The sequence below is a fragment of the Sus scrofa genome, chromosome 15, assembly GCF_000003025.6.
Source record: "Sus scrofa isolate TJ Tabasco breed Duroc chromosome 15, Sscrofa11.1, whole genome shotgun sequence".
In the NCBI taxonomy this organism is placed as follows: Eukaryota; Metazoa; Chordata; class Mammalia; order Artiodactyla; family Suidae; genus Sus; species Sus scrofa.
In genome coordinates this window covers 90,901,753-90,928,579 of record NC_010457.5, presented here as the reverse complement: position 1 = coordinate 90,928,579, position 26,827 = coordinate 90,901,753, and the positions used below count along the sequence as shown (strand labels likewise).

Below are 26,827 nucleotides of genomic sequence, written 5' to 3'. Positions count from 1 at the left end.
AAGGAATTAAAAAGTACCTTGAGATAATGAAGACATATCCACTCAAAATCTATGGGATGCCGCAAAAGCAGTGCTCAGAGGGAAATTCATAGTGATACAGGCCTTCCTCAAAAAAAGAAGAAAAATCTGAAATCCATAATTTTAACCCAACACCTAAATGAATTAGAAAAAGAACAAACAAAAACTAAAGTCAGCAGAAGGAAGGAAATCATAAATATCAAAGAGGAAATCAATAAAATAGAGATTAAAAAACAACTGAAGAAATCAATTAAACCAAGAGTTGGTTCTTTGAAAAGGTAAACAAAATTGACAAACCTCTGGCTAGCCTCACCAAGAAGACGAGAAAAAACGCAAATAAACAAAATAGGAAATGAAAAAGGAGAAGTCAACATAGATACTACAGAAATACAAAAAAACATGAGAGAATACTATGAACAATATATGCCAACAAATTTTGCAATCTAGAAGAAATAGACAACTTTCTAGAGACTTACAGCCTGTCAAAACTGAATCAAGAAGAAATAGATCAATTGAACAGACCAATCACTAGAAATGAAATTGAGTATGTCGTAAAAACATTCCCTCCAAATAAAAGTCCAGGACCAGATGGCTTTACAGGTGAATTCTACCAAACATACAAAGAGGAACTTATATCCATCCTCTGTAAACTTTTCCAAAAGGTCGAAGAAGAAGGAATACTCCCAAGGATATTCTATGACGCCTCCATCACCATAATTCCAAAATCAGACAAAGATACCACCAAATAGGAAAACTATAGGCCAATATCTCTGATGACTATAGACACAAAAATTCTCAACAAAATTTTATCCATCCAAATCCAACAACATATGAAAAAGATCATACATCATGACCAGGTTGGATTCATCCCAGGTGCACAAGGATGGTTCAACATATGCAAATCAAACAATGTCATACACCACATTTGTTAACAAAAGAAAAGTCAAAAAACACATGATCATCTCAATAGATGCAGAGAAAGCATTTGACAAAGTCCAACATCCATTCATGATCAAAACTCTTACCAAAGTGGGTATAGAGGGAACATACCTTAATGTAATCAAAGCCATTTATGACAAACCCACAGCAAATATAATACTCAAAGGAAAAAAGCTGAAAGTCTTCCCACTAAAATCTGGAATAAGACAGGGATGCCCACTCTCACCAATGTTATTCAACATAGTACTGGAAGTCCTAGCCACAGCAATCAGACAAACAAAAGAAATAAAAGGCATCCAAATAGGAAGAGAAGAGGTAAAACTGTCACTGTATGCAGACATCATGATACTATATATAGAAAACCCTAAGGACTCAACCCCAAAACTACTGGAACTGAGCAACAACTTCAGCAAAGTAGCAGAATAGAAGATTAACATTCCAAAATCAGTCTCATTTCTGTATACTAACAATGAAATATTAGAAAAGGAATACAAAAATATAATACCTTTAAAATTGCACCCCAAAAAATCAAATACCTGGGAATACACCTGACCAAGGAAGTAAAGGACTTATATGCTGAGAACTATAAAACTTTAAGAAAATTAAAGAAGATGTAAAGAAATGGAAAGATATTCCATGCTCCTGGGTTGGGAAAATCAATATTGTAAAAACGTCCATGCTACCCAAAGCAATCTACCAGATTCAATGCAATCCCTATCAAACTACACATGACATTTTTCACAGAACTAGAACAAACAATCCAAAAATTTATATAGAACAACAAAAGACCCAGAATTGCCAAAGCAATTCTGAGGAACAAAAACCAAACAGGAAGCATAACTCTCCCAGACTTCAGGCAACATTACAAAGCCACAGTCATCAAGATGGTGTGGTACTGGAACAAAAGAGAGAACCCAGAAATAAACCCAGACACCTTTGGTCAATTAATCTTTGACAAAGGAGGCAAAAACATAAAATGGGAAAAAGAGTCTTTTTAGCAAGTGTTGCTGGGAAACCTGGACAGCTGCGTGCAAACCAATGAAACTAGAACACACCCTCACACCATGCACAAACATAAACTCAAGATGGCTCAAAGACTTAAATATAAGATAAGATACCATCAAACTCCTAGAAGAGAGCATAGGGAAAACATTCTCTGACATCAACCTTGTGAATATTTTCTCAGGTCAGTCTCCCAAAGCAAAAGAAATAAGAGCAAAAATAAACCAATGGGATCTAATCAAACTGACAAGCTTTTGCACAGCAAAGGAAACCAAAAAGAAAACAAAAGACAACTCACAGAATGGGAGAAAATAGTTTCAAATGATGCAAATGACAAAGGCTTCATCTCTAGAATATACAAACAACTTATACAACTCAACAGCCAAAAAGTGAACAACCCTATTGAAAAATGGGCAAAAGACCTGAATAGACATTTCTCCAAAGAAGATGTAGACATGGCCAACAAGCACTTGAAACAATGCTCAACATCCTTGATTATTAGAGAAATGCAAATCGAAACTACCATGAGATACCACCTCACAGCAGTCAGAATGGCCATCATTAATAAGTCCACAAATAATAAATTTTGGAGAGGGTGTGAAGGAAAGGGAACCCTCCTGCACTGTTGGTGGGAATGTAAGCTGGTACAACCACTGCAGAGATCAGTATGGAAGTACCTTAGAAAACTATACATAGAACTACCATATGACCAAGCAATCCCATTCTTGGGAATACATCCGGGCAAAACATTCCTTAAAAAAGACACATGCACCCACATGTTCATTGCAGCACTATTCACAATAGCCAAGACATGGAAGCAACCCAAATGTCTATCAACAGATGATCGAATTAGGAAGATGTAGTATATATACACAATGGAATACTACTCAGCCATACAAAAGAACGAAATAATGCCACTTGCAGAAACATGGATGGAACTGGAGACTCTCATTCTGAGTGAAGTAAGTCAGAAAGAGAAAGACAATTATCATATGATATCACTTATATCTGGAGTCTAATATATGGCACAAATGAATCTTTCCACAGAAGAGAAACTCATGGACTTAGAGCATAGACTTATGGTTGTTAAAGGGGAGGAGGACAGAGTGGGGTGGTTGAGGAGCTTGGTGTTAATAGATACAAACTATTGCCTTGAAATGGATTAGCAATGAGATCCTGCTGTGTAGCTCTGGGTACTATGTCTAGTCACTTATGATGGAGTATGATGTGAGGAAATAGAATGTGTACATGCATGTGTAACTGTGTCACCATGCTGCACAGTAAAAAAAAAAAAAACTGTATTGGGGAAATAACTATTAATAATAATAATAATAATAAATATTCCAAAGCAAAAAATAATAATTAGGGTTGGTTCAAAAAGAATTGAAAAGTTACCTTGCAAATGCTCTTACTGCCAGCACTGTTACAATTTCAATATTAAGAAGGAAAATAACAGCAATGTATTTGAGCATATCGAATTTATAATGAAACAAACAAAATTAATTGTTCATTGTTTGAAGGTGCTATGCATTATTTTGAAAAATGATAAATGATGGTAAAATGTTAAGCATTGGTCTGCTTTCCCGAAGTATCCTCTATAACAGTGCAACCAAAGAGTAGTTGAGGGAAAGATGTTTATTACATATATTTTAGGTAATTTATGAAGGAATGATATAATTAAAATATCCCAATTTTGCTACCATAATTAATTCATGGATGAAGGCCTTGACCATAAATGGCTGCTAATATAACAAAGAAAATGAGATATTATGTGCTTCCTTATGGAGAGATACGCCAGTATCTGTGAATCAGTTTGTCTTGCTAAAGAAATTGAACCTGAAGTGTATAGGTCTAATTAATTATTTACAGGAAATACAGAAGAATAGCATGCACCATATAGATGCAATCAGAAAAAGTTCAGTTTCTAATGAGTTCAACAGGACAAGAAACTTAGTTTCTTCAACAAATAAACTAATTTTTAAAAAGAGGAAGGGGGATGGAAAGGGATATATGGAAGGAAAGCTATAAATTAAGAGACTCAAAAGACACAAGTTTTTGCAGCATGTGGCAATGTAAATTCAAAGTAACATCAAAATACTTTTGTGACACGTAAAATTACTAGAAAGCTGAATAGTCATTAAATATTTGATTACATTAAGTTAGTATTAATGTGCAACATGGTCATGGTACTGTGGTTAAAAAATAATCTTTTGGAGTTCCCATTGTGGCTCAGTGGTTTAAGAACCCAACTAGTATCCATGAAGATGCAGGTGCGATCCCTGGCCTTGATCAGCGGATTAAGTATCCAGCATTGCTGTAAGCTGCAGCAGAGGTCACAAATGCAGCTCAGATCTGGTGTTGCTGTGGCTGTTGTATAGGCTGGCAGGTTCAGCTCTGATTCGAACCCTAGCCTGGGAACTTTCGTATGCCACAGGTGTGGCTGAAAAAAAACATCTCTGTCTTTAGGTAATATTGATGGATGAAATGATATGTGAGATGTGTTTGAAAACAATATGGCAGCAGGGGAAAGTTGATGGCATAGACAAAACAAAATTGTCCACAAGTTGTTTAAGTTGAAAGATAGGCACATAAGGATTCTGTCAGTTTGTGCTTATATTTGAGGACTTGAAAGACTTGTATTCAGAATATATAAATAACTCCCAAAACTCAACAGCAAGTAAACTATCCAAGTTTATCCCTTGATCAAAAAGCTTTAAGAGATAATTCATCAAGCAGGATTTACAAACGGCCAACAACATATGAAAAGCATATTCATCATCAGGGAAATTCAATGAAAAACTGTAAGATACCACTACATCTATTAGAAGGACTAAAATAAAAATAACTTGTAATACCAAAGGTTTCAAGGATGCATAGCAAATGGATCTCTTGTACATTATTAATGGGAGTGCAAAATGGTACAGCCCACTCCAGAAAACAGTTGGGCAGTTCTTTATAAACTTAAACATGTACAAAAATCCCTTGTTCTCAATCACCAAAATCTGAAAACAACCAAATTTCCTTCAACTGATGTATGCATAAACTCTGGTGTATACACACAATGGAATACCACTCAGCAATAAAAAGGAGTAAACTACTGACAAATGAAATAATTTAAGTGAATTTCAAAGGCACTCTGCTGAGTGAAAGGAGCAATTATCAAAGGTCAAAAACCATATGATTCCATTTATAAGGCATTCTCCAAAGGACAAAGAACTGTTTTGATGGAGAACATATCAGTGGTTGACTGGGGTTATTAGTGGGAGGAAGGAAGGTATGACTGCAAAAACACATTTTTGGAATATTGGAAATGTTCTTGTATGATTGTGGTAGAGGCCACATAAATCCATATGTGTGCCAAAATTCATGCAATTATGTAAAAAAACCCACTTTAGGTTAATTTAAAAACTAAAATAAATTACCTCTGGATCTCTTTTTGAAAATGAAAAAATATAAACAAGATTAGAAGCAAGGATTCTAGTGAATTCTGTCCTCTGAGCTCTGAATAGATGCCAACTACAAAATGTGGAGAAAAGTGCTCATAAGAATGTAAAGGCTGTGACACTGTATGGAGTTCATACTTAGTTCAATGATGAAATGGAAACTAAAGATGTTTGATTATGTGAATGTGAAAGAGGGGCACTTTTAATAATGTCTAATGAATTGTGATATCACTGCTATACATTTCTAAAATTCACAAAAAAGAATGATTCATATGCCATTTTCTTATAGAGATAGAGCCCTGCCACTCACAGATATTAATATAGTTTCAGAATTCATCTTTTAATGGAATATGTCTCCAGCTATGCTTAATTAAATTTATAGTTTTGATTCCTGGACAATTGTCACAGATTAAACTGGCACTCTGGTGAGGCTGAAAACAGCATTTTCCATCTACCATCCTTTCTTCCAATATCACTGAAATTCTTTTGACATCTGTAAGATCAGTCTGGCCTGCATTAAACACTACAGTTTTAGAAGACTCTTCTGTGTGAGCTAACTATTTTAGAGACAGAATTTATTGTCTACGTTTAGTTGATGTGTGGCTGGTACTGCCATAATTGTATGTGTTGCATAAGTCTTTGGTGTTTTATAAAAAAATCTTTGGATTTTAAAAAATGGGACCCAGAAAGCTTACAGCTGAATTAACTAAACCTCAGCAGTCCTGAATGGAAGACAACCCTGTCCTTCACCAGACACTTTATGAGACTCAACAAATTACACAGGGAAGAAAGATTTTAAACTTTTTCTTTAGAATTTAACTGATAAAGGGATTTAATTTTTACAATTTAGTTTTTCCCTGGAAATTGAATATTGAAGAAGAATTCATACTGTTCAATTTTTAACTCTTTTACTTTTGGCAGCATATTATTTCAGTGATACTTATACTGTCATTTGGGTTCCTAGTCGAATCCACTTAGCTCTAATAGACAACATGAAGTAACACAGAATGAGAGAGATAATAAAGTGTTATTTCAATGGGATTCATGGTAGGTTGAATTAATGCATTTAAACTTAATTTGACCTACTTTAGAATTTTCTAAAATCACTTTTGAGCATTATAATTTTTTATGTAATTTGTCATGTTTCATGTATTGTTCATTCGATAGCAACAGACCCTTGATTTAATTTTTCTAAAATGATGATATAATTTCAAAACAGTAAATCAGTACGTAGAGATTAAATTCTGAAAGCAATATATATTGTATCATTGTTGGTAAACATTACTACTCTAAATCAGTCATTTGACAACAAAAACAGGAATTATTTGGATTTAAGCAAAAGGGGCCAACATTCAGTCTTTCTCCAAAATACTATTTAACATCTCTTATCACAATAGTAAATTACCATATGCTCCTTTATTTGCTTTCTGGTCACCAACATGATAAACTAACTTTACGTCATCATTGTTCTTCTTTTTCTTTGGATAATAAGCTTAAAGAAAAGCAAAAAAAATTATTTTTTAATAACGATGATGACAGAATTACCCAAGATAGACTCTCTTTTCATGCCCAATTGGAAATGAGTCATATGCTAATTTATATGGATGATTATGGGGAGGGGTATTGGAGAAGATGGAGAGGTGTGAAATGGGAGGAAAGACCATTACTCTTCAAATATTATTGCTTCAATTTAAAAGATATATTTGGGACAAAATTTTATTTTGGCAGAGAGAAAAGCTACATCTAGCTTTTCTATAATGGCATTTTAGAGATGGATACCAATACAGCTACTGGCTGGAGACCCACCAGTCTGTAGTTCTGAAGACTGCAGTTCTTGAGCAGATTAACCCAATATTTCTTTATTCTCTTACTCTCTCTCCCTTTGGAAGCTGTCTACTTGGTGAAGATGACATCACTTTAGAAGTATTTCATTTATTAAACAGATATTATTCTGTCACCTTGATAAAATAAATTGCATTTATCTATAGCCCACTTCTTCAAAAGAGGAGATTTGAGGTATCAAGTGTTTAAAATGTCTTCTTGAAACTCTTTTCCAATTAAATGAGAAAGTTAATAGTTATTTATGCAGGGATGTATAGTTACTAAAGTGATTTCTATTTTTGAAGAATAAAATTGCTATCTTTATCTCAATGAGTTGAATAGATTAGATTAGTTCATTCAACAAGCATATATTTATTGTGTGTATATGTGTATATATTTACATGGTGCACACTGTGTGTCTGTATGTGTGCATACATACATAAAGTACTAGGTGGTCTGTGAAGTACAATGATGGGATTTACAATATTATGGGTAATTAAGACAGTGGGAAGTATGTAATATGTGTATTAAGAATAATACTATAGGGATTAAAAGGAGAGGTATCTTCCAATTACATTTATTAAGAAAGACTTTTTGTAGTGTCATTTACAATGGAGCTTAAAGAATTGTAGTATTTGAATAGATGGACAGTGAGCATGTTATTCCAGGCTAGAAACTTGGATAAAGACAGGCACAGAAGTATTAAAGATAACTTGTGTTTTAGGAATGGTCAGTAGTCTCATTTGACTGCACAATGAAATAAACCAAATGCTTACTATGGGCTTGCTAGAACTTTTGGGCTCCTTAGGGGAATTATTTAGGAGCATATCTTCTCAGATGATGAAACTGTGATTCAAAGAGATTAAATAATTTGTTCAAGATATTTTTACATGGCTAGAAAAATGGTAAAGCAGGACTTGTGCTTCAGCAGTTTGGTTCCAGACCCTATGTATATACCCCTAGATCATAGCTGACTTCTTCAAAGAGGTAATGTGAAATAAAGTTAGGCTTAGGTTTGACCTTAAGTAGTGATGAATAGTTGCCTAAGATGTCTGAGCTTCATTTAAGAGATAATGGGGATCTTTAAATGTTGGTGCCAGGAGAAGAAACCATCAAAGTAGAATTTTATGTGTAATTAGGTAGCAGTTTAAAAAATGGATTTGAGGTAGGTAAAAATATGACCCAATAGAGACTACTGGTAATTTACTGGAGTGATAACAGGAGGCTCTCACTTAGAAACAGGATTGCTGGGACAGAGATAGGATTGATGAGCTGCTATGATGATAAATGCATGGGAGATGATCATGTTCTTTCCTGATACACACAGTCACAGGTAATTAAAACAAATGTACATTTTTGTATTCTGGCCATGAAATTTTCATTAGTATCATTAATTTAATAAATCCTGCTCTAGTCTTACAGTGTTAAAAATAAAGGGAATCTGGTAGATGTTGGACATAACAAAGTAATGACTTGATGTTCTTTCTTTAAACTTCCATTTTCTCCTTTTTTTCCCTTTCTTTCTTCCTTTCCTTCTTTCCCTATCTTCTCCTTCCCTTCTTGTTTTTGTTTTATTCTGGTCTACTCTTTATGGCTGGCAAACTAGTACAACACCATATTGGTACATAATACAAATTATCTTACACGCAAATTTTTAAGTTTAAGCAGTAAAAAATATTTTAAGTATAAGTAATATGATTAGTACTGCAGTATAGGCAAGCTTGTCTGCTGGATCACTTGATAAGGTTATTTTAGTTTGTTTCAATTTTTAAATATATGTCTACTTTTCAACTTGAACTAGGATAGGGTAATGCCTAGAACCTTGCCCTGGCACAAAGCAGGTAGCAAACATAAGTATGATGGTTTTATAAAATGATTTTTTACATAAATAGATAGATAAGCACTTTCTACATAGTACATCAGCTCTTAATGTTCTCACATTCATAAGGTAGTCCATCTTGTTCTCTATAATCGACTATATTTTTCCTCTTATCTTCTCTTTTAATGCCACTGTCTTGCATTTTTTGTAAATGATAAGCCATTTTTTTCTCTATAAGGGCTTGTTTCTAAAATATTAAACAAAGCATATTGGTTAACATCAACTTGCTATTTAGAAATGCAAAATAAATATTTAAAATGTGACAGTAGGAGTTCCTGTCGTGGCGCAGTGGTTAACGAATCCGACTAGGAACCATGAGGTTGCAGGTTCGGTCCCTGCCCTTGCTCAGTGGGTTAACGATCCGGCGTTGCCGTGAGCTGTGGTGTAGGTTGCAGACGCGGCTAGGATCCTGCGTTGCTGTGGCTCTGGCATAGGCTGGTGGCTACAGCTCCGATTAGACCCCTAGCCTGGAAACCTCCATATGCTGTGGGAGCGGCCCAAGAAATGCCAAAAAGACACCCCCCCCAAAAAAAAGTGACAGTATATTTAAAATGAGCAGTCATTTTTGTCTTGCGATTTGTAAGGTTATGCAGAGTACAAATATGAGACAGTGGAAAGGGATACATTTCCATGTGTGGTTAAACATGCATATATTTAACCCTTAGATGCAATTAACCTCACTGCATAGCTTCAGGGAACTAGTTCAGTTTTAGATCATATAGGGACTATTTTTTTAATTTATTTCTTCATTTATTTTTTATTGTTATGTAGCACTGAGAACTATGTCTAATCACTTATGACAGAGCATGATAATGGGAGAAAAAAAGAATGTATTCACGCATGTATGGACTATTAATGAATTGCTCTCCTGGTGAGTTTGGGCAATTTTGAAATCATGTTCAATTGGAGGATTCATTAACCAAGTCACTCAGGGCTACCATAGATAAACCTAATATCATAGATAGAATGTGACTTCCCTTTGTAAATCTCTGAGCTAATATTGATACTGGATATATAGCAAAAAAAGAGGTAACTGCACAGAAAAAGAATCCCAGAAATCATTAGAGAATTCCCTAGGGTAGCTGACAAAGAATGGATCAGTACAAGGCCAAAGAAAGGACCATCCCAAAGGATTCAAGAAAATAGTACTTGGCACTGATCTATAATGCCTAGTCTCACCAGACACCCTAGAAAAAAATTCATAAGTCACAGGGCATTGAGTAGAGTACTAAAATGTGCCTTTCCTCACTAGTGAGGAATAACTAGTCCCAGATTAAACATGGATATGGCCCATTTAACATATATCAAAAAGCAAGACCTATAAAAATCAAACTATTTCCAAATAAGCTACCTATCTATATCCAAGAAAAATAGCTAAGAAATATTTATAAAAAGCTAAAAATATTCAGCACACAAAAAATAAAATTCACAATACTTGGCATCCAATAAAAGAATACCAAGCATGTAAAGAAGCAAAGAAATATGACCCATAAAATGAGTAGTCAAAAATGACCCAGAAATGACACAAATGTTTGAATTTAGAATAATAGCATTAGGAGTTCCCGTCGTGGCGCAGTGGTTAACGAATCCGACTAGGAACCATGAGGTTGCGGGTTCGATCCCTGCCCTTGCTCAGTGGGTTAACGATCCGGCGTTGCCGTGAGCTGTGGTGTAGGTTGCAGATGCGGCTCGGATCCCGCATTGCTGTGCCTCTGGCGTAGGCCGGTGGCTACAGTTCCGATTCAACCCCTAGCCTGGGAACCTCCATATGCCGCGGGAGCGGCCCAAGAAATAGCAACAACAACAACAACAACAAAAGACAAAAAGACAAAGGCAAAAAATAAATAAATAAATAAATAAATATTATAAAAAAAATAAAATAAAATAATAGCATTAAAACAGATAACTTCATTCCATGTATTTATATGGTAAACAAGGATGGAAGATAAAAAAGTGCCCAAATCAAAATTTTTAATGAGTATGTGAATAATGCAATGGATACATTAATAGCAAAGTAAACACTGCAGTGGAAGAGGTTAACATGTATTTAGAAGAAACCATCCCAGAAGAAATGCTGACAGAAAAAAAAAATTACAAAATGGGGGTGTGTGGTCAAGATGGTGGAAGAAGAAGACCCTGAGCTCACCTCCTTCCATAGGCACACCAAAATTAAAGTTATTTACAGAGCAACTATCTATGAGAAAACATGAAGGGTAACAGAAAAGATTTCCCACAACTAAAGATATAAAGAAGTAACTGTATGAGATGTGTAGGAGAGGAGGAGAGGCAGTATAGTCAAGACCCACACCTTTGGGTAGATAAACCACAAACAAGAGGGTAATCACAATTGCAGAGGTTCTCCCCAAAGGTAAAGGGGTCCAAGCTCCACATCAAGCTCCCTAGCCTGGAGTTCCTTGACCAGGAAGACAAACCTCTAGAACATCTGGCTATGAAGGTCCCCAGAACTTGTGTATAGGAAAACCTGAAGGCTATAGGAAACAGTGACTCTGCTCTTAAAGGCCACATGCAAATCTCACATGCTCTGAGTCTCAACACAGAAGTAGCACACTGAAACAAGCCCAGGTCAGACCAATTTTTGGCTTATCTTGGAGAGGCAGGAGGCAGTTGGCATTTCCCCTGGGGTTGGACATGCAAGGACCCAGCCCTGCCCACCAGTGGGAAGGCAGCCATCACATGAAGTAGGGCCTGGAAGCCAACCAGACCAGGGCTAGCCCTGCCTATTGGCACACTCAAATAGTCGTAACAAGCAAAAGCAACAGAAAGGCCAGGAAGCTCCTGTAGTGGACACCCCCAGAGTATACGGCTTTCATGACCAGAATGGAGTGTGTGGCTGGGCCCCATAGGACATCACCTATATAAAGACACTTCTTCAAGATTGGGAGCTTTAACCAGCCTACTTAATATATGGAAATAAATACAAAGAACTAGGCAAAATGAGGATATAGAAGACTGTTCCAAACAAAGACAAAACTTCAGAAAAAGAACTAAATAAAGTGGAGATAAGCAATCTGCTTGATAAAGAGTTCAAAGTAATGTCCATAAAGATGCTCCAGGAACACAGAAGGATTGAAACAATGAGAAGTTTAACAAGAGTTGGAAAATGTAAAGGAGAATCAAACAGTGCTGAAGAATACAATAACTGCAATAAACATACACTAGAAAGAATCAATAGTGGATTAAATGATACAGAGGAATAGATGAGCAAACTGGATGGTAGTCAAGTGGGAATTACCAAGCTGAACAGAATAAAGAATTAAACAAAATAAGGACAGTTTAAGATACCTGTAGAAAACATCAATTATACTATCATTTGTGGAGTTCCCATTGTGGCTCAGTGGTTACAAACCCAACTAGTATCCATGCAGATGCAGGTACGATCCCTGGCCTCACTCAGTGGGTTAAAGATCCAGCATTGGCACAGTTGCAGCATAGGTCACAGATGTGGCTCAGATCCTGCATTGCTGTGGCTGTGGTGTAGGCTGGCAGCTGTAGCTCTGATTTGACCCCTAGCCTGGGAACTTCCACATGCCAGAGGTGCAGCCCTAAAAAAAGAAGAAAGCCAAAACAAACAAATCATAAAAACCTATTATTTGAGTTATAGGGGTCCTTGAAGGAGAAGAGAGAGGGAAAGGGGCTGAGAACTTATTTGATGAAATAATGGATGAAACTTTTCTGGGAAAGGAAGCACACAGAGTCCTAATCTAGGTTAACGCAAAGAGGTCTACACTAAGACACATTACAAATAAACTGGCAAAAATTAAAGAAAAAAAATCTTAAAAGTAGCAGGATAAAAGCAACTAGTTATATGAAAAGAAATGCCCCTAAGACTTTGAGCTAACTTTTCAGAAGAAATTTTTCAGACCAGAAGGGAGTGGCCCAATATATTCAAAATGCTGAAAGTTAAAACCTACAACCAAGAATACCTGGCAAGCCTGTCATTCAAATTTGCATGAGAGCTCATGAGTTTCTTAGACAAGTAAAAACTAAAGGCTATACTACTACTCAAGTGGTTCTACAGTAAATGATAAAGTGACTCATCTAAGCACAAAAGAGCACAACTGGAAATATGAAAAATACAAAAGGAAAAAAACTCTGGTAAAGGGAGGCTTACAGTAGAGGCAGTAGATCAACTGCTTATAAAGCTAGTAGGAAAGTAAAAAGTAGTAAAATCATCCAAATCCACAATAGTTAAGGCATACACAATAGAAAAATTTATAATGTATATGTCAGAAACATTAAAAGTGGGATAAGGGAGTAAAAATGCTAGAATGTGTTTGAACCAAAGAGATCATCAACTAAATTAATCATGTAGACAGAAAAATAGATAATGTTTTTACATATGAACCACATAGTAACCACAAACCAAAACCATATAATAAAACACAAAAAAGAAAAAGAAATCTAAACATAATATTAAAATACTCAACAAATCACAAGGGAAGATAACAAAAGAATAAAAGAATGACAAAGAAATGCAAAACAACAAGAAGTCAATGAACAAAATGGCAGCAAGTACATACATATCAATAATTAAATGTAAATGGACTAAATGTTACAATCAACTGGCATATGGTGGCTGAATGGATAGAAAAACAAGATTTATATATATGCTGCCTACGAGTGACTTACTTCAGTTCCAAAGACACACAGACTGAGGGGATAGAAAAGGTACTCCATACAAAAGCTGGGATAGCAATATTTATAATAGACAAAATAGACTTTAAAACAAAGACTGTAACAAAGGATAAATAAGGATACTACATAATGATAAAGGATTGATCCATGAAGATATAACAATTGTAAATATCTATGCATCCACCAGAGAAGCACCAAATACACAAAGGAAATATTAACAAACATAATGGGAGAAACTGACAGCAACACAGTAATAGTAGGGATCTCTAACACTCCACTTACATCAATATATAGATAATCCAGGCAGAAAATCAAAAAGGAAACACTGGCTTTAAACAACACATTGGTCCAGATGTGTTTTCTCCCTCTCTCCCTCCCTCCCCTACCCAAACATTCCATCCAAAAGCAGCAGAATACACATTCTTTTCGAGTACACATGGAGAATTCTCAAGGGTAGATCACATGTTAGGCCACAAAACAAGTCTCAATAAATTTAAGAAGACTGCAAACATATGCAAGGATGTTTTCTGACCAAAATAAAAATCAACTACCTGGAAAAAACTGAAAAAAAAAAAAAAAACAAAACACAAACATATGAAGGCTAAATGATATGCTATTAAAGAACCAATGGGTCACTGAAGAAATCAAAGAAATTAAAAAATACCTGGAGATAAAGTGGAAACACAATGAGCCAAAATCTATGGGGAAACAGCAAAAGCAGTTCTTTTTTTTCAGGTTTTTATTTTTTCTATTACAGTTTATTTACACTGTTCTCTCAATTTCTGCTGTACAGCGAAGTGACCCAGTCACACACACACACACACACACACACACACACACACACACACACATGCGAGCATCTGATAATACATTATAAGGATCATACACCATGTTAAGATGGGGTTTACCCCAGGCATTTAAGAATGTTTTAATATTCACATGTCAATCAACGTGCTACACCACATTAACAGTTTGGAGAACAGATCACTATGATTATATCAGTAGATGCAGAAAAATATTTTGACAAAATTCAACATCAATTTATGATCAAAATCCTTCACAAAGTATAGAGGAAGCCTACCCCAACATAATAAATGCCATGTATGACAAAGGTGCAGGCAACATCATATTCAATGGTAGAAAGCTGGAAGCATTTCGTCTAAGATCAGGAAAAAGAAAAGGATGCCCACTCCTGCCACTTTAATCAACAGAGTATTGCCACTGGTGTGAATAAAGATTAATTCCAAATGAGCAATGAATCCCTGACAGTACTAAAAGTTATATGTAACAAGGGTAGAATAAAAGATTTTCAGCATATTTAAATTAACCAATATTTTAAAACTGCTATATAGTAGTATATGAGTATAACCAAATCATGTAAAGGATATATATAGATTTGTCAACAATATTAACTAAATTGGAATCCCATTGTGGTGCAGCAGAAATGAATCTGACAAGGAACCATGAGGTTGCAGTTTTGATCCCTGGCCTCGCTCAGTGTGTTAGAGATCCAGCGTTGCTGTGAGCTATGGTGTAGGTCGCAGACGTGGCTCGGATCTGGTGTGGCTGTGGCTCTGGCATAGGCCAGTAGCAACAGCTCCAATTAGACCCCTATCCTGGGAACCTCCATATGCCATGGGTGGGGCCCTAAAAGAAAAAAAAGACTTGGTAATATTGCTTGAAGTCTGGAAGAGTTATGCCTCCTGCTTGGTTTTTGTTTCTCAGGATTGCTGTGGCGATTCTGGATTTTTTGTGGTTCCAAATAAATTTTTGGATTGTTTGTTCTAGTTCTGTGAAAAATGTCATGGGTAATTGGATGGAGATTGCATCGAATCTGTAGATTGCTTTGGGTAGTATGAACATTTTTACAATATTACTTTTTCCAACCCAGGAGCATGGAATATCTTTCCATTTCTTTACATCTTCTTTAATTTCCTTGATTAATGTTTTATAGTTCTCAGCATATAAGTGCTTTACCTCCTCGGGTCAGGTGTATTCCCAGGTATTTGATTTTTTGGGGTGCAATTTTAAAAGGTATTATATTTTTGTATTCCTTTTCTAATATTTTCATTGTTAGTATATAGAAATGAGACTGATTTCGGAACATTAATCTTCTATCCTGCTACTTTGCTGAATTTGTTGATCAGTTCCAGTAGTTTTGGGGTTGAGTCCTTAGGGTTTTCTATATATAGTGTCATGTCATCTGTATACAGTGATAGTTTTACCTCTTCTCTTCCTATTTGGATGCCTTTTATTTCTTTTGTTTGTCTGGCTGATGTGACTAAGACTTCCAGTACTATGTTGAATAACATTGGTGAGAGTGGGCATCCCTGTCTTATTCCAGATTTTAGTGGGAAGGCTTTTAATTTTTCTCCATTGAGTATTACACTTGTTCTGGGTTTGTCATAAATGGCTTTGATTATGTCAAGGAATGTTCCTTCTATATATACTTTGGTAAGAGTTTTGATCATAAATGGATGTTGGACTTTGTCAAATGCTTTTTTTGCATCTACTGAGATGATCATGTGGTTTTTGACTTTTCTTTTGTTAATGTGTATGACATTGTTTGATTTGCATATGTTGAACCATCCTTGTGTACCTGGGGTGAATACCACCTGGTTATGATGTACGATCTTTTTGATATGTTGTTGGATACCATATAATCCAGCAATCCCACTCTTGGACATATATCCAGACAAAACTTTCCTTAAAAAAGACACATGTACCTGCATGTTCATTGCAGCACTATTCACAATAGCCAAGACATGGATACAAACCAAATGTCCATTGACATGACTGCATTAGGGAGGTGTGGTACATATACACAATGGAATACTACTCAGCCATACAAAAGAATGAAATAACGCCATCTGCAGCAACATGGACGGAACTAGAGACTCACATACTGGGTGAAATAAGTCAGAATGAGAAAGACAAATACCATATGATATCACTCATATCTGGTAACTAACATATAGCACAAAAAACCTTTCCACAGAAAAGAAACTCATGGACTTGGAGAAAAGACTTGTAGTTGCTCGGGAGAGGGGGAGGGAGTGGGAGGGATTGGGAGCTTGGGATCAACGGATGCAAACTGTTGCTCATGGAATGGATTTACAATGAGATCCTTCTGTATAGCACTGAAAACTATGTCTAGATACTTACAACACAGCACGACAATGGGAGAAAAAATTATGTATATATGTATGTATAACTGGGTCCCCATGCTATACAGTGGAAAAAAAAAGTATGTTGGGGAAAATAACAATAAAAAATAAATTAAAAAAATTAAAATGTAAAAGCAAAAAAATAGAAGAAAAAAATGTAAAAAAAAGAAAAACGTTACCTAAATTATTAGATTATTATGTAAATTTTTTAGATTATTTTAGATCAAGATTTATTGATATGGAGAGTTGTCAATGTTATTTTATTAAATGAAAAAATGATCTACAAAACAACCTGTAAGGTATACTATTTATTAGATTATATAAATATTCACAGAAATATTATGTGACGTGTGTATATATAGCTCTGTGTGTGTGTATATACTAATGAATTCATATGATCTGGGATTACAAAGTAATTTCCTTTCTGTTTATACTGATTTATCCTTTAAATCACTATGTATTATATATTATTTAAAATTAAAAATAATTACTCTGAAAAATTAACTGATCTGGAAAAACTGAGAACTCCTAAGAAATTCTAACACTCAATTGTGTCATTTTTTTCTGCAGGAATTAACAAATGTAGTTTACGGTGTGAGATACAGTCAAAAGTAATTAACATCAAATAACAGGGAAATACTCTATGTTATAGTCACGATATAACATGACCAAAATATAGTAAAAATTTTTATATTTTAAGTTTTGTATAATATATATTATTTAGGGTAGTCCTTCCATTATCATCTCACAAAGTGAAATACTTTCATAAATCAAATCTAGCAAAAGCCTGTTCTCAAAAAGCCCCAATTAGAGGTTAAAGCTCACCCTACCTTCCTGTCAGTCTCTTCTCTGCCTCTACGTCGCTGTTCCTCTATCCTAGCTTCTCTTTTAACATCTTCTCCAATCTTTGTCAGAAGTAACATTTCTTTTGTCTTCCATTCCTGGAAAGCATAATGTTATTGTACTCAGGATGCATTCACAATAAACCTATTTTGTCCACTACCAACAATCAAGTTAAAATAAGTCAAGAGCCTAAGAGAAATCAAGTCAAACATAACTAAAGGAATACACTGGCATTAGAATGGGCTTTCTTTACTGAACTCCTATTAGGAATGCAGGGATGATTATTTTTAACTGAAGCTAAATTAAAATGTCTTTCTTCTCCACACTGAGGGCTGGAGTAGTTAAATAGTATCTAGTAACTTTCACCATCATTGCTTTAGGAGCAGATATTGGCTCATATATGTAGTTCATGGTAGCCTTATTATTTTTGTAACCATTTGTGCATTATAGCTGTGAAGAAAGATTACTATGGGTAAACCATACAGACCTGAAATGACTTCAAGTGGTATAATGTACAGATAAAATCATTTACAAACGAAGCAACTGTATACAATTATTCTCTCAATACTTTAAATTTGTTATCTCTCACCTCTTCAATTTTTCTACGAAGACTAAGTTTTCTTCTTGTGTATTCTCGCTGTCGTCTTTCTTCTCTATCCATCCAGAGCAGGCGTTGCTCTTCTGCAGTACGCTCAAGTCGTTCTAATTCCCTACTTATCATATCCAAATATCTAAGTAAAAGTGCAAATGTAAGTGAAGATGAATTGAGAGTTTCCTTTACTTTGGCATCATCTGCTTTGATATCCCCAAACCACCTCCTTGCTTACTTTTTATTTCTTGAGCTACAGGAATTTGACTGTTTTTCCTCAGCTCCATTCAAGGACTTTAAGCCTGACTATCCCATGAAGTCACCATACACAGGTCTTCCTACCAGATACATAAGTGTCTGTTCTTATGGCTAAGACAATGATAAAATGTGGAGCATACCAATTAAAAACATTTTGCACAGTATGTATTTGCAATTCAGCATGCTTAGAGATATGAATTTGCAAAGGCTGAAGTAACCTAAATATTAACTTCAAACCTGGAAAAAGATCAGATCGGAATTTCCTAAGAAAATATGTATGTTGAATCCTTTGTAATTTACAAGGCCTTAAACTTATCTTCCACCTATAGTCTCTAGTATATCAATATGTAGTATGGAACTACCACTGAACATAAAATTCAGGTAAGGCAACCTAATCCCCCAAATTAATGGAGGAGGAAAAAGAAGTATAGTGTGTCTCTTCACTTCCTAGGAAATGGTCTTGGCTATGACAAGGTGATGATTGAATGTGAGTAGATAATATCTGAAGAGCTTATAGTTTTTTTTTTTTAAGAGATAATGGATATTTATATCAGTACCTGATAAAGTTGTATCAAACTTTTTTTTTTTTTACTTTGCTTTACTCAAACTTAGTGCTGTCAGTCCCTAAAGATGAGCTATAAAAAACTACTATTAGAAGCATGTGCTAAAGATACTTTCCCTCCATCTTCTATTATAGGAAGGATTTTTGGATCTGATTTGTTCTTCAGTTATTGGCTTGGATGAACTTTTGGGCCCCCAGCAACCGTATCTTCTCTAGTAGAAATTCATCTTCATACCCTTGGGCACCAAAGTTCCTAATCCTGTACCTCTTGGTCTCCCCTCCCTCTACTTACTGAGGCAAATAGTGAAGTTACATAGAGTCTAGTGCTTTAAAAAATTCTACCTTCAATTATTTCTAGTATTTTCAAATTTATTTGGATCTGCAATATATATAAATATGAATTAACTTCAATCTTACCTGTGCCTCATTAATCGTTCCTGGTCCTTAACAGACTGTTCCTCCTTTAACAACTGATTTTGGAACTGTGCAACATCAGAACATCCAGAAAGACTTTTTTCCTCTAGTTTATTTACTTGTTTTGCAAGCATTTTCTATCAAAAAAAGTGTGTGTATCATATATATATATATATATGTAAATATAACTTTCTCACATTTCTCAGGAATAAGGCTGTCTTTTGATATGCCTTTTTTAATATTAGTATTTAGTAAAATTCCCATAAATAGCTAATTCTATTTGACTGAATCCATTGCAGACATGGACAATTAAACCAAAGTAAGTTTCTCTTTCTGAAAATAAAAGATTAACATTTAATCTTATTTTTCTGTGCATTAACTCTAGGCAGGAGAAATGGGGGAAATATAGAACACTTAAAGGTATAGAGAAGTCTTCCTTATTTCTATACAACTCTTTTGACCTTGGAACATATACACACCTTTCTCATTTTTATCCAACTGTCTTAACTCTAAAGCCTGAATTCGGAGTTCCCGTCGTGGTGCAGTGGTTAACGAATCCGACTAGGAACCATGAGGTGGCGAGTTCAGTCCCTGCCCTTGCTCAGTGGGTTAATGATCCCAATCTGGCATTGCTGTGAGCTGTGGTGTAGGTTGCAGATGCGGCTAGGATCCTGCGTTGCTGTGGCTCTGGTGTAGGCCAGTGGCTACAGCTCCGATTGGACCCCTAGCCTGGGAATCTCCATATGCCGCAGGGGCGGCCCAAGAAATAGCAAAAAGACCAAAAAAATAAATAAATAAATAAATAAAGCCTGAATTCACTCACATACACAAGGGCACAGGCACACATGCACACAGTCACACAAACTGTTGAGACAAAATTTGAAAGAAAGTCCCTATGTTCACTCATCAAATCATCCAACTATCATTCCATTTCACCTTTGCGAGCAACATTTTTTTATCAGGTGAACGCATGTGTGTGAGTACAAACATATTGTACATGCTCTTTGAGTCACCTCTAGGATGATGTAACTATTCACACTGTTCCTCTCCTGCTAAGCTGTTTTGTCTTCTAGATTAAGAATCTTGCTGCCACAATTAGCCCTAGCTCAAGTGGAACAGATACATTTGAATAGCAGTTCAATTACTAAATTATGTCAGATACCATTGGCATATTGATAGATGACCCAGTCCCTTTCCCTTTCTTGGCACAGGATAGCAACCTCAAAATATTATTTATTCCTACCTTAATTTTTACGTGGAAAAAATTATTTAGTTCATCAAAGTTAAAGTAAATAAAGTTAAATATTTTGCATACAAACAAACCTTTCTTCCAAGAAACCAAATTTAAGTATTTAACTTACTTGTTCTCTTATGTAGTTTCTTTCAAAGTCTAATTTTAAACTGGTAAGATATTGCCTGTACTTATTCAATTCCCTCAAGGTACATACAATCTAAAAAAAAAAAAAAAAAAGACAAAAAACGCAAAACAATAAAAAGAAAAAATATATAAATACAAATATTTTAAAATCATACCAATTACTTTTCAGAGGAAAAATTCTAATAATGTACCATTTATAGTAATTATTAATACAAAAATATTAACAATTTCATATGTATTATCTCTAAAATTGTTAATCAACAGTATATCACTATCCAAATAACACTACTTTACTAATATAGCTTGTGCCATGATAAGGAATTGGGTACACGCAACTGGAGTTAAAATAAATTACCAGTGTAACTATAATGTTCAACCCCGATAAGAATAGAATCTATTAGGACTTTATCAGGCTCATTTTTCTAGGTTCTAATTTTGTCTTAATTTGTGAAAAGTATATTGGGCACAGACCTTGACAAGCATACAGTGCCATTAGAGACAGAGAACAAGGACTATAATACAGTTGGGAGAATTTATATCTTCAAATTATTTGGTAATCATCTTTTGATATTACAAAGAAAAAAAGGTGAAGAAGTAGTTTCTTTTTTTTTTAATTTTTTTGTCTTTTTATGGCCACACTCATGGAATATGGGGGTTCCCAGGCTAGGGGGGGAATCAGAGCTGTAGCTGCTGGCCTATGCCACAGTCACAGCAATATGGGATCCAAGCCACGTCTGTGACCTACACCACAATTCATGGCAATGCCAGATCCTTAACCCACTGAGCAAGGCCAAGGATCAAACCCGCATCCTCATGGATACTAGTCAGATTCATTAACCACTGAGCCACGATGGGAACTCCCAGAAGTAGTTTCTTTTAGGAACAACTGTTGTCTGATTTTCCTTAAACCAAATTACTGAGTAATTAATGAAATTTCCTATTAAGTACCTTTCATGACCAGGTTAAAGGTGATACAGGCCTCCCACTGAGGTACACAAGCAAGCTTATATCAAGACTTAGAGATGTTTCAGTGATTAAAAAGAAGTAATCTTCAACCTACCTTATTATTGCTGGTGATGTAGCCTCCTTTCTTTAATCTCCTCAAGATATCTTTACGCTTATGGTATGCTCTTAAATGTGGATCATGGAGACTTTTATATTGGTTTTCCAAAAGTCGACAATAAGGATCAGTCAAGTTAAAACCATAAGAAGGTTGAAAAAGCTGTAAACATAGATTTAAGCATATTATAAATGTACAATTAATGAATTTCATTTCTGAATACTCACTTATTGAAAGAACTAGATTATTCATTGAAAATAAAGCATGCAAAAGGAAGGTGAAGTGGGGAAAAACCAGCAGTAGAAAGATTTTGAATGGGCAATGTTAATTGTTTATCTCTACCTCTTTTATTCACTGACCTGAACTATTCTGAAAACTTGTCCTCAATTATTTCCCCTGTATCTCCATTAGTCCCTAATCCAAAGCTAGAGAAGGAAGGAGGAAAGGAAAAGAAAGAGGAATGAGATAAAATTTGTTTTCATGTATAAAGCTAATACTAAAATTCTCCCTGTCCTCTTCCCTCTTCCAGATCAAGGCACTGCATTGAAAGCATAAAGAGATAATATCAATTATCATTACAATTCAGTAATTTTATTTTTTTAACTTTTTTTTTTCTTGTCTTTTTGTCTTTCTAGGGCTGCACCTGCAGCATATGGAGGTCCCCAGGCTAGGGGCTGAACTGGAGCTACAGCTTCTGGCCTATAGCAGCCCTACAGCAATGCCAGATCTGAGCGGTGTCTGCGACCCTCACCACAGCTCATGGCAACGCTGGATCCTTAACCCACGGAGTGAGGTCAGGGATTGAACCCATAACCTCATGGTTTCTGGTCGGATTCGTTTTCACTGACCCACAATGGGAACTCCCATAATTCAATAATTTTAAAATTAAGGAAAATAGAAAAATTTTCACAAAGATTCATGGAAACAACTTTGACAAAAAATAATAGGTTAAAGATGATGAATTGAAGAGTTATTGTGTTTTGAGAGCTTATCTAGTTAAAAAAATGATTTCTGAGTACTACAGTCAGGGAAAAATTCAAGGTCTATAGTAGAAGTATAGTATAAGTTTGACATATTGAACCTATATACCATACTTATACACAGAGTATACTACTATACATACAGTATATGTATAGTAATACATAGAGTATACTATACTTATAGTATACATAGAGTACACTTATACAGAGTATACCATACTTGTAGTATATATACTCTATGTATACATACCATAGTATAAGTGTAGTATAAGTTTAACATATTGAAGAACCAATTAAAAAGGATATTGGCAGCGACTGAGTTTTCTCCATGTGTGTAAAGACCAAATACAATCTTACGTAGTGGCCATTAACATACAAAAGAAAGAATAGGCTAATAGCCATGTTTCTATATCTGTTACTTTAAAGGAAATAGATTAGTTATTTAATCTCATTTGTAAATTAAAACATTTCCAAGTGAGTGGGGAGTTATTTTTTTTTTCCTTCGGTGTGAGTACTTAGATCATTTTTCAACAGCAGGATGGTGAGAATGGGTAAGGAAAGAACCTCTGAAAGGGAGAAAGTGGAGGATGCAAGTAGGTGTTGAAGTTGTCCGAATATTGTCTTTGCATCCTATCTTTATGCTTTCCTTTAGGTTTTCTTGGCCAGGAAAACAAATTTTAGTCTAAAGTAATGTCAAAGCAGGAATTGGCTCCCAAATGGAATGTGTGAGAGATGTGTTAACCTTAGAGTGCCTGGTTTGTAGGTATCCAGTTCAATTTATATGACCCCACATTTTGTGCATCAATCCAAACCTGTCTGCAGGTAATAATTTGTGACCTCTGTGTTCAATCTGGAAATAGCTACCTCAGTCAGATTCTGAACATTAAGGAACCTGGTTGGGTGGGACTCTAAAAAGAACCCTCTCAAGTGAAAAGATGCTTGTGTGAACAAAGGGGAAAACTGGAGGAACCTGATATGATGCTAGTGCTCCTTATTCATTTAAAAGCTTCCTTGTAAATTGCTGACCTCTTGCTTAATATCAGATTTTAATCTCTTCCGAGAAGCCGAAGTCATAAAGTGGAATTTCCTAATTACCAATGCTTCCTTGAGAAGGTAAGGGAAAAATAAAAAAGTAATTCCATAGGGCAATGTCCTGAACTCAGTGAGACCAGGTATGAATTCCCTATCTTTTCAGTAAGGTAAATAATCAACAATCATGAATCAAAGTGGGGATTGTTTCCTTTAGATGTTGACATTTAGCTGCCAGCTTTACATTTTGAATTTTAGCTTTGATGGCGTGCCTCTCAAGACCATGCTTCTCAAGAGCTGTAAACAAAGAACACCTTTTATATAAACTCATTCATTAGTATCAGGGTGACAGGTGTTGTCAATTAAAATAACTGGTTTCCCTTTGGGGAAAAAAAAGCACTAAAGGTGTAAATATAAAGCGAGGAGACTGGACTGAAAGAAAAAGGATATCAGAAAAGTCTATCTTCAGGGAAATTGTACCTAATTATGATTAAGTGAATTTTGGGGAAATGAAGGTAATAAAGAATAGAGAATGTATTTTTAAAAAGTAGTTGACAAATGAATTGATATTTGACATAAAATTATGATGAAGCAAACAATATATTTGAGGAAGCAGACAGAAGACAAGGCTAAAGTTACATATTAAAGAGGACTGATAATAGGTTTCAAATATGTTTTAGGAAAGCTGGATATATCTCAGTCAAATTGTGTGAGGTTGGACTATTTTGAGTTAACTTGGTCTATTCCAGTAGAGTAGATGTGTTTTTAAAAAGGGAAATCATATCTTTTCCAAAAACAAAATTTAAGAACTCATATTTATTAGGCAAGCTCAAATACAAAGGCCCCCCCTACTCATTTCTGATGACATCATAGATAGTAGATGGGTAAGCGGGTCATTCAGAATTCTTCCTTGTAGAATTTTCTGCAATATTGATCAAAGCAACCACTCAAAAAGAATGTATTGAACTTCCCTCAGCAATAATTACTGAGTCAAGGAATGAGGAGATTTGAGGGTGGGGGTAGTAGCATTGAAGACTAAAAACCATAAAAAGGTTTGAGGGCAGTATACACTATAACTCAGTATGGTTTACATGGTAAAATTACAGTGTTGAGTAAAATTATACAAATCAAAGGCACTGCAAATTCTAAGGAAGAATAAGCTAATTGGGGGCTGTGATAGTTGGAAAGAATCTTGAAAAATGGCCCAAACTCATAGATGGGGAGAAGAACAAAGGGCATGCCAAATTTGGGAGGCAAAGTGAACAAAGGTACAGGAGTATTAACATGGTATGTATGAGCAGCTATAAAAGACCCCAAATGGAAAAAGCTAAGCCTCTGCATCAGGGAAAAGATGGAACAGTGGGGAGGCTGGGGCAAATCATGAAGTCTCCTCAGGGAGACAGTGCCTTCTTTTATTAAAATGAGATTAAAGTACTAAAAACAACTCATTTCAACTCCACCTTTTTCTCACTTTGTGTGTGAGACAGAATTCAGCTCAAAACAAAACACAAAGAAGTGCTCTGTAATGAAAGTTCTGTCCAAGTTACTATTGGTTGAAATCATAACATATAATTAAATGCTAGCCGCTACAGATAACCTTCCGTCTTTCAACCAAACATACTTCTAAGACAATTAAATCTCACTAAACAAGCATATATGAAGTGCTATTATAGTTAGCACGATTCCATAAATTACAAATTAAGACAAACAGAACTAAAAATCTGAACTTTTCAGCCCAAGATTCTGTCCAAACCATACTAGATGAAATTGCTTGGTATGAATATCTTAAGATAGATACGAGGTTGATTTTTTTCCCCGTGAATGTTAGTGCACATTCCCTTAATGGACTTTGTGTAGTGTAGCTAGTGCCTTAATTTAACAGGAAGTTAAAAAAAAAAAAAAAGTTCAAAGAAACCAATATAAAAAGAAACAAAAAACTCATTACCTTTTCACTTAATTTCGTAGTGTAGTATAAAGTGTTGCTTCCTGGGATTACAGGCAGCTTGACCCCAAGAGGCAGATCCAGTAGTTGAGCTGCTCCGATACCCGGAAGGTGGGTTTTATGCGCGCCCTGTCAGATGTAATTGGAGAGTTTTGTCTTTCCCTTACCTATTACACAGTTAGTTTAAGTCAACCTACTGCTGTTCCAACCAGAGGAACCTAAGTGTCCAGCCCTTCCACAGTCACCGGCTGCGCCACAGCCAGTTGGTGTCCCGAGCCCTGCCACCGGCCACACCATACGAGGGAGCCAGAAGCCGGGCGGTTACTGACCTTACGGATCTTACGAGAGGTCAGTGGCTGGCCCCGCCCCGCCCCGCCCACCAGGCCGAAGGCCCCAGAGAAGGTCACGACGATGGCAGGCACCCTGCCACTCACATCTCTGCACTGCTGGCTGTCGGAGGACAGGCCACTGGTGGCGGTCTTTGTGGAGGCGACGTTGGCAGCCTTGGAGCAGGCGCTGAGGTACAGCTCCATGGCGGGGTTGGGCCCCTCTATGCCCCCGCGCTCACCACTCACCGCCCCTCGAACCCCTTCCCCGCCGTCGTTGTCGGTTTGTAACGACCCGACTGGGAGTGGCCGGTACGTCGGTCTGGAGGCCCACGCTCCCGGCCGCTTTGCAGGTCCGAACGTGCTGGCGTCAGAAGGGCAGTGCCTTCCCGAGGCCCAGCCTCTCGCGCTGGAGGCCTGAGCTCCTCAGAGCTGGGAAATCCGTGCTAGGGGCCTGGTCCCAGAGTGCCGAGGTCGAAATACTTCTCTCTGAAACCTACAGCCCTCAGTCAAACCCAACG

General features: G+C 36.0%; 1 protein-coding gene across 1 annotated transcript in view; it reads right to left on the bottom strand.

Moving 5' to 3' along the window:
• The window catches only part of FSIP2 (fibrous sheath interacting protein 2), a 98,807-nt gene extending 72,294 nt beyond the window's left edge, over positions 1–26,513 (bottom strand). The window contains exons 1-9 of the mRNA XM_021075472.1: positions 26,415–26,513; positions 25,984–26,109; positions 22,030–22,191; positions 20,953–21,042; positions 19,595–19,728; positions 18,358–18,499; positions 17,756–17,866; positions 9,163–9,289; positions 6,808–6,894 (exon numbers count right to left, since the gene is read on the bottom strand). Of these exons, the coding sequence (XP_020931131.1) occupies positions 6,808–6,894; positions 9,163–9,289; positions 17,756–17,866; positions 18,358–18,499; positions 19,595–19,728; positions 20,953–21,042; positions 22,030–22,191; positions 25,984–26,109; positions 26,415–26,513 (1,078 nt within the window). The remainder of the gene's footprint in view (positions 1–6,807; positions 6,895–9,162; positions 9,290–17,755; positions 17,867–18,357; positions 18,500–19,594; positions 19,729–20,952; positions 21,043–22,029; positions 22,192–25,983; positions 26,110–26,414) is intronic.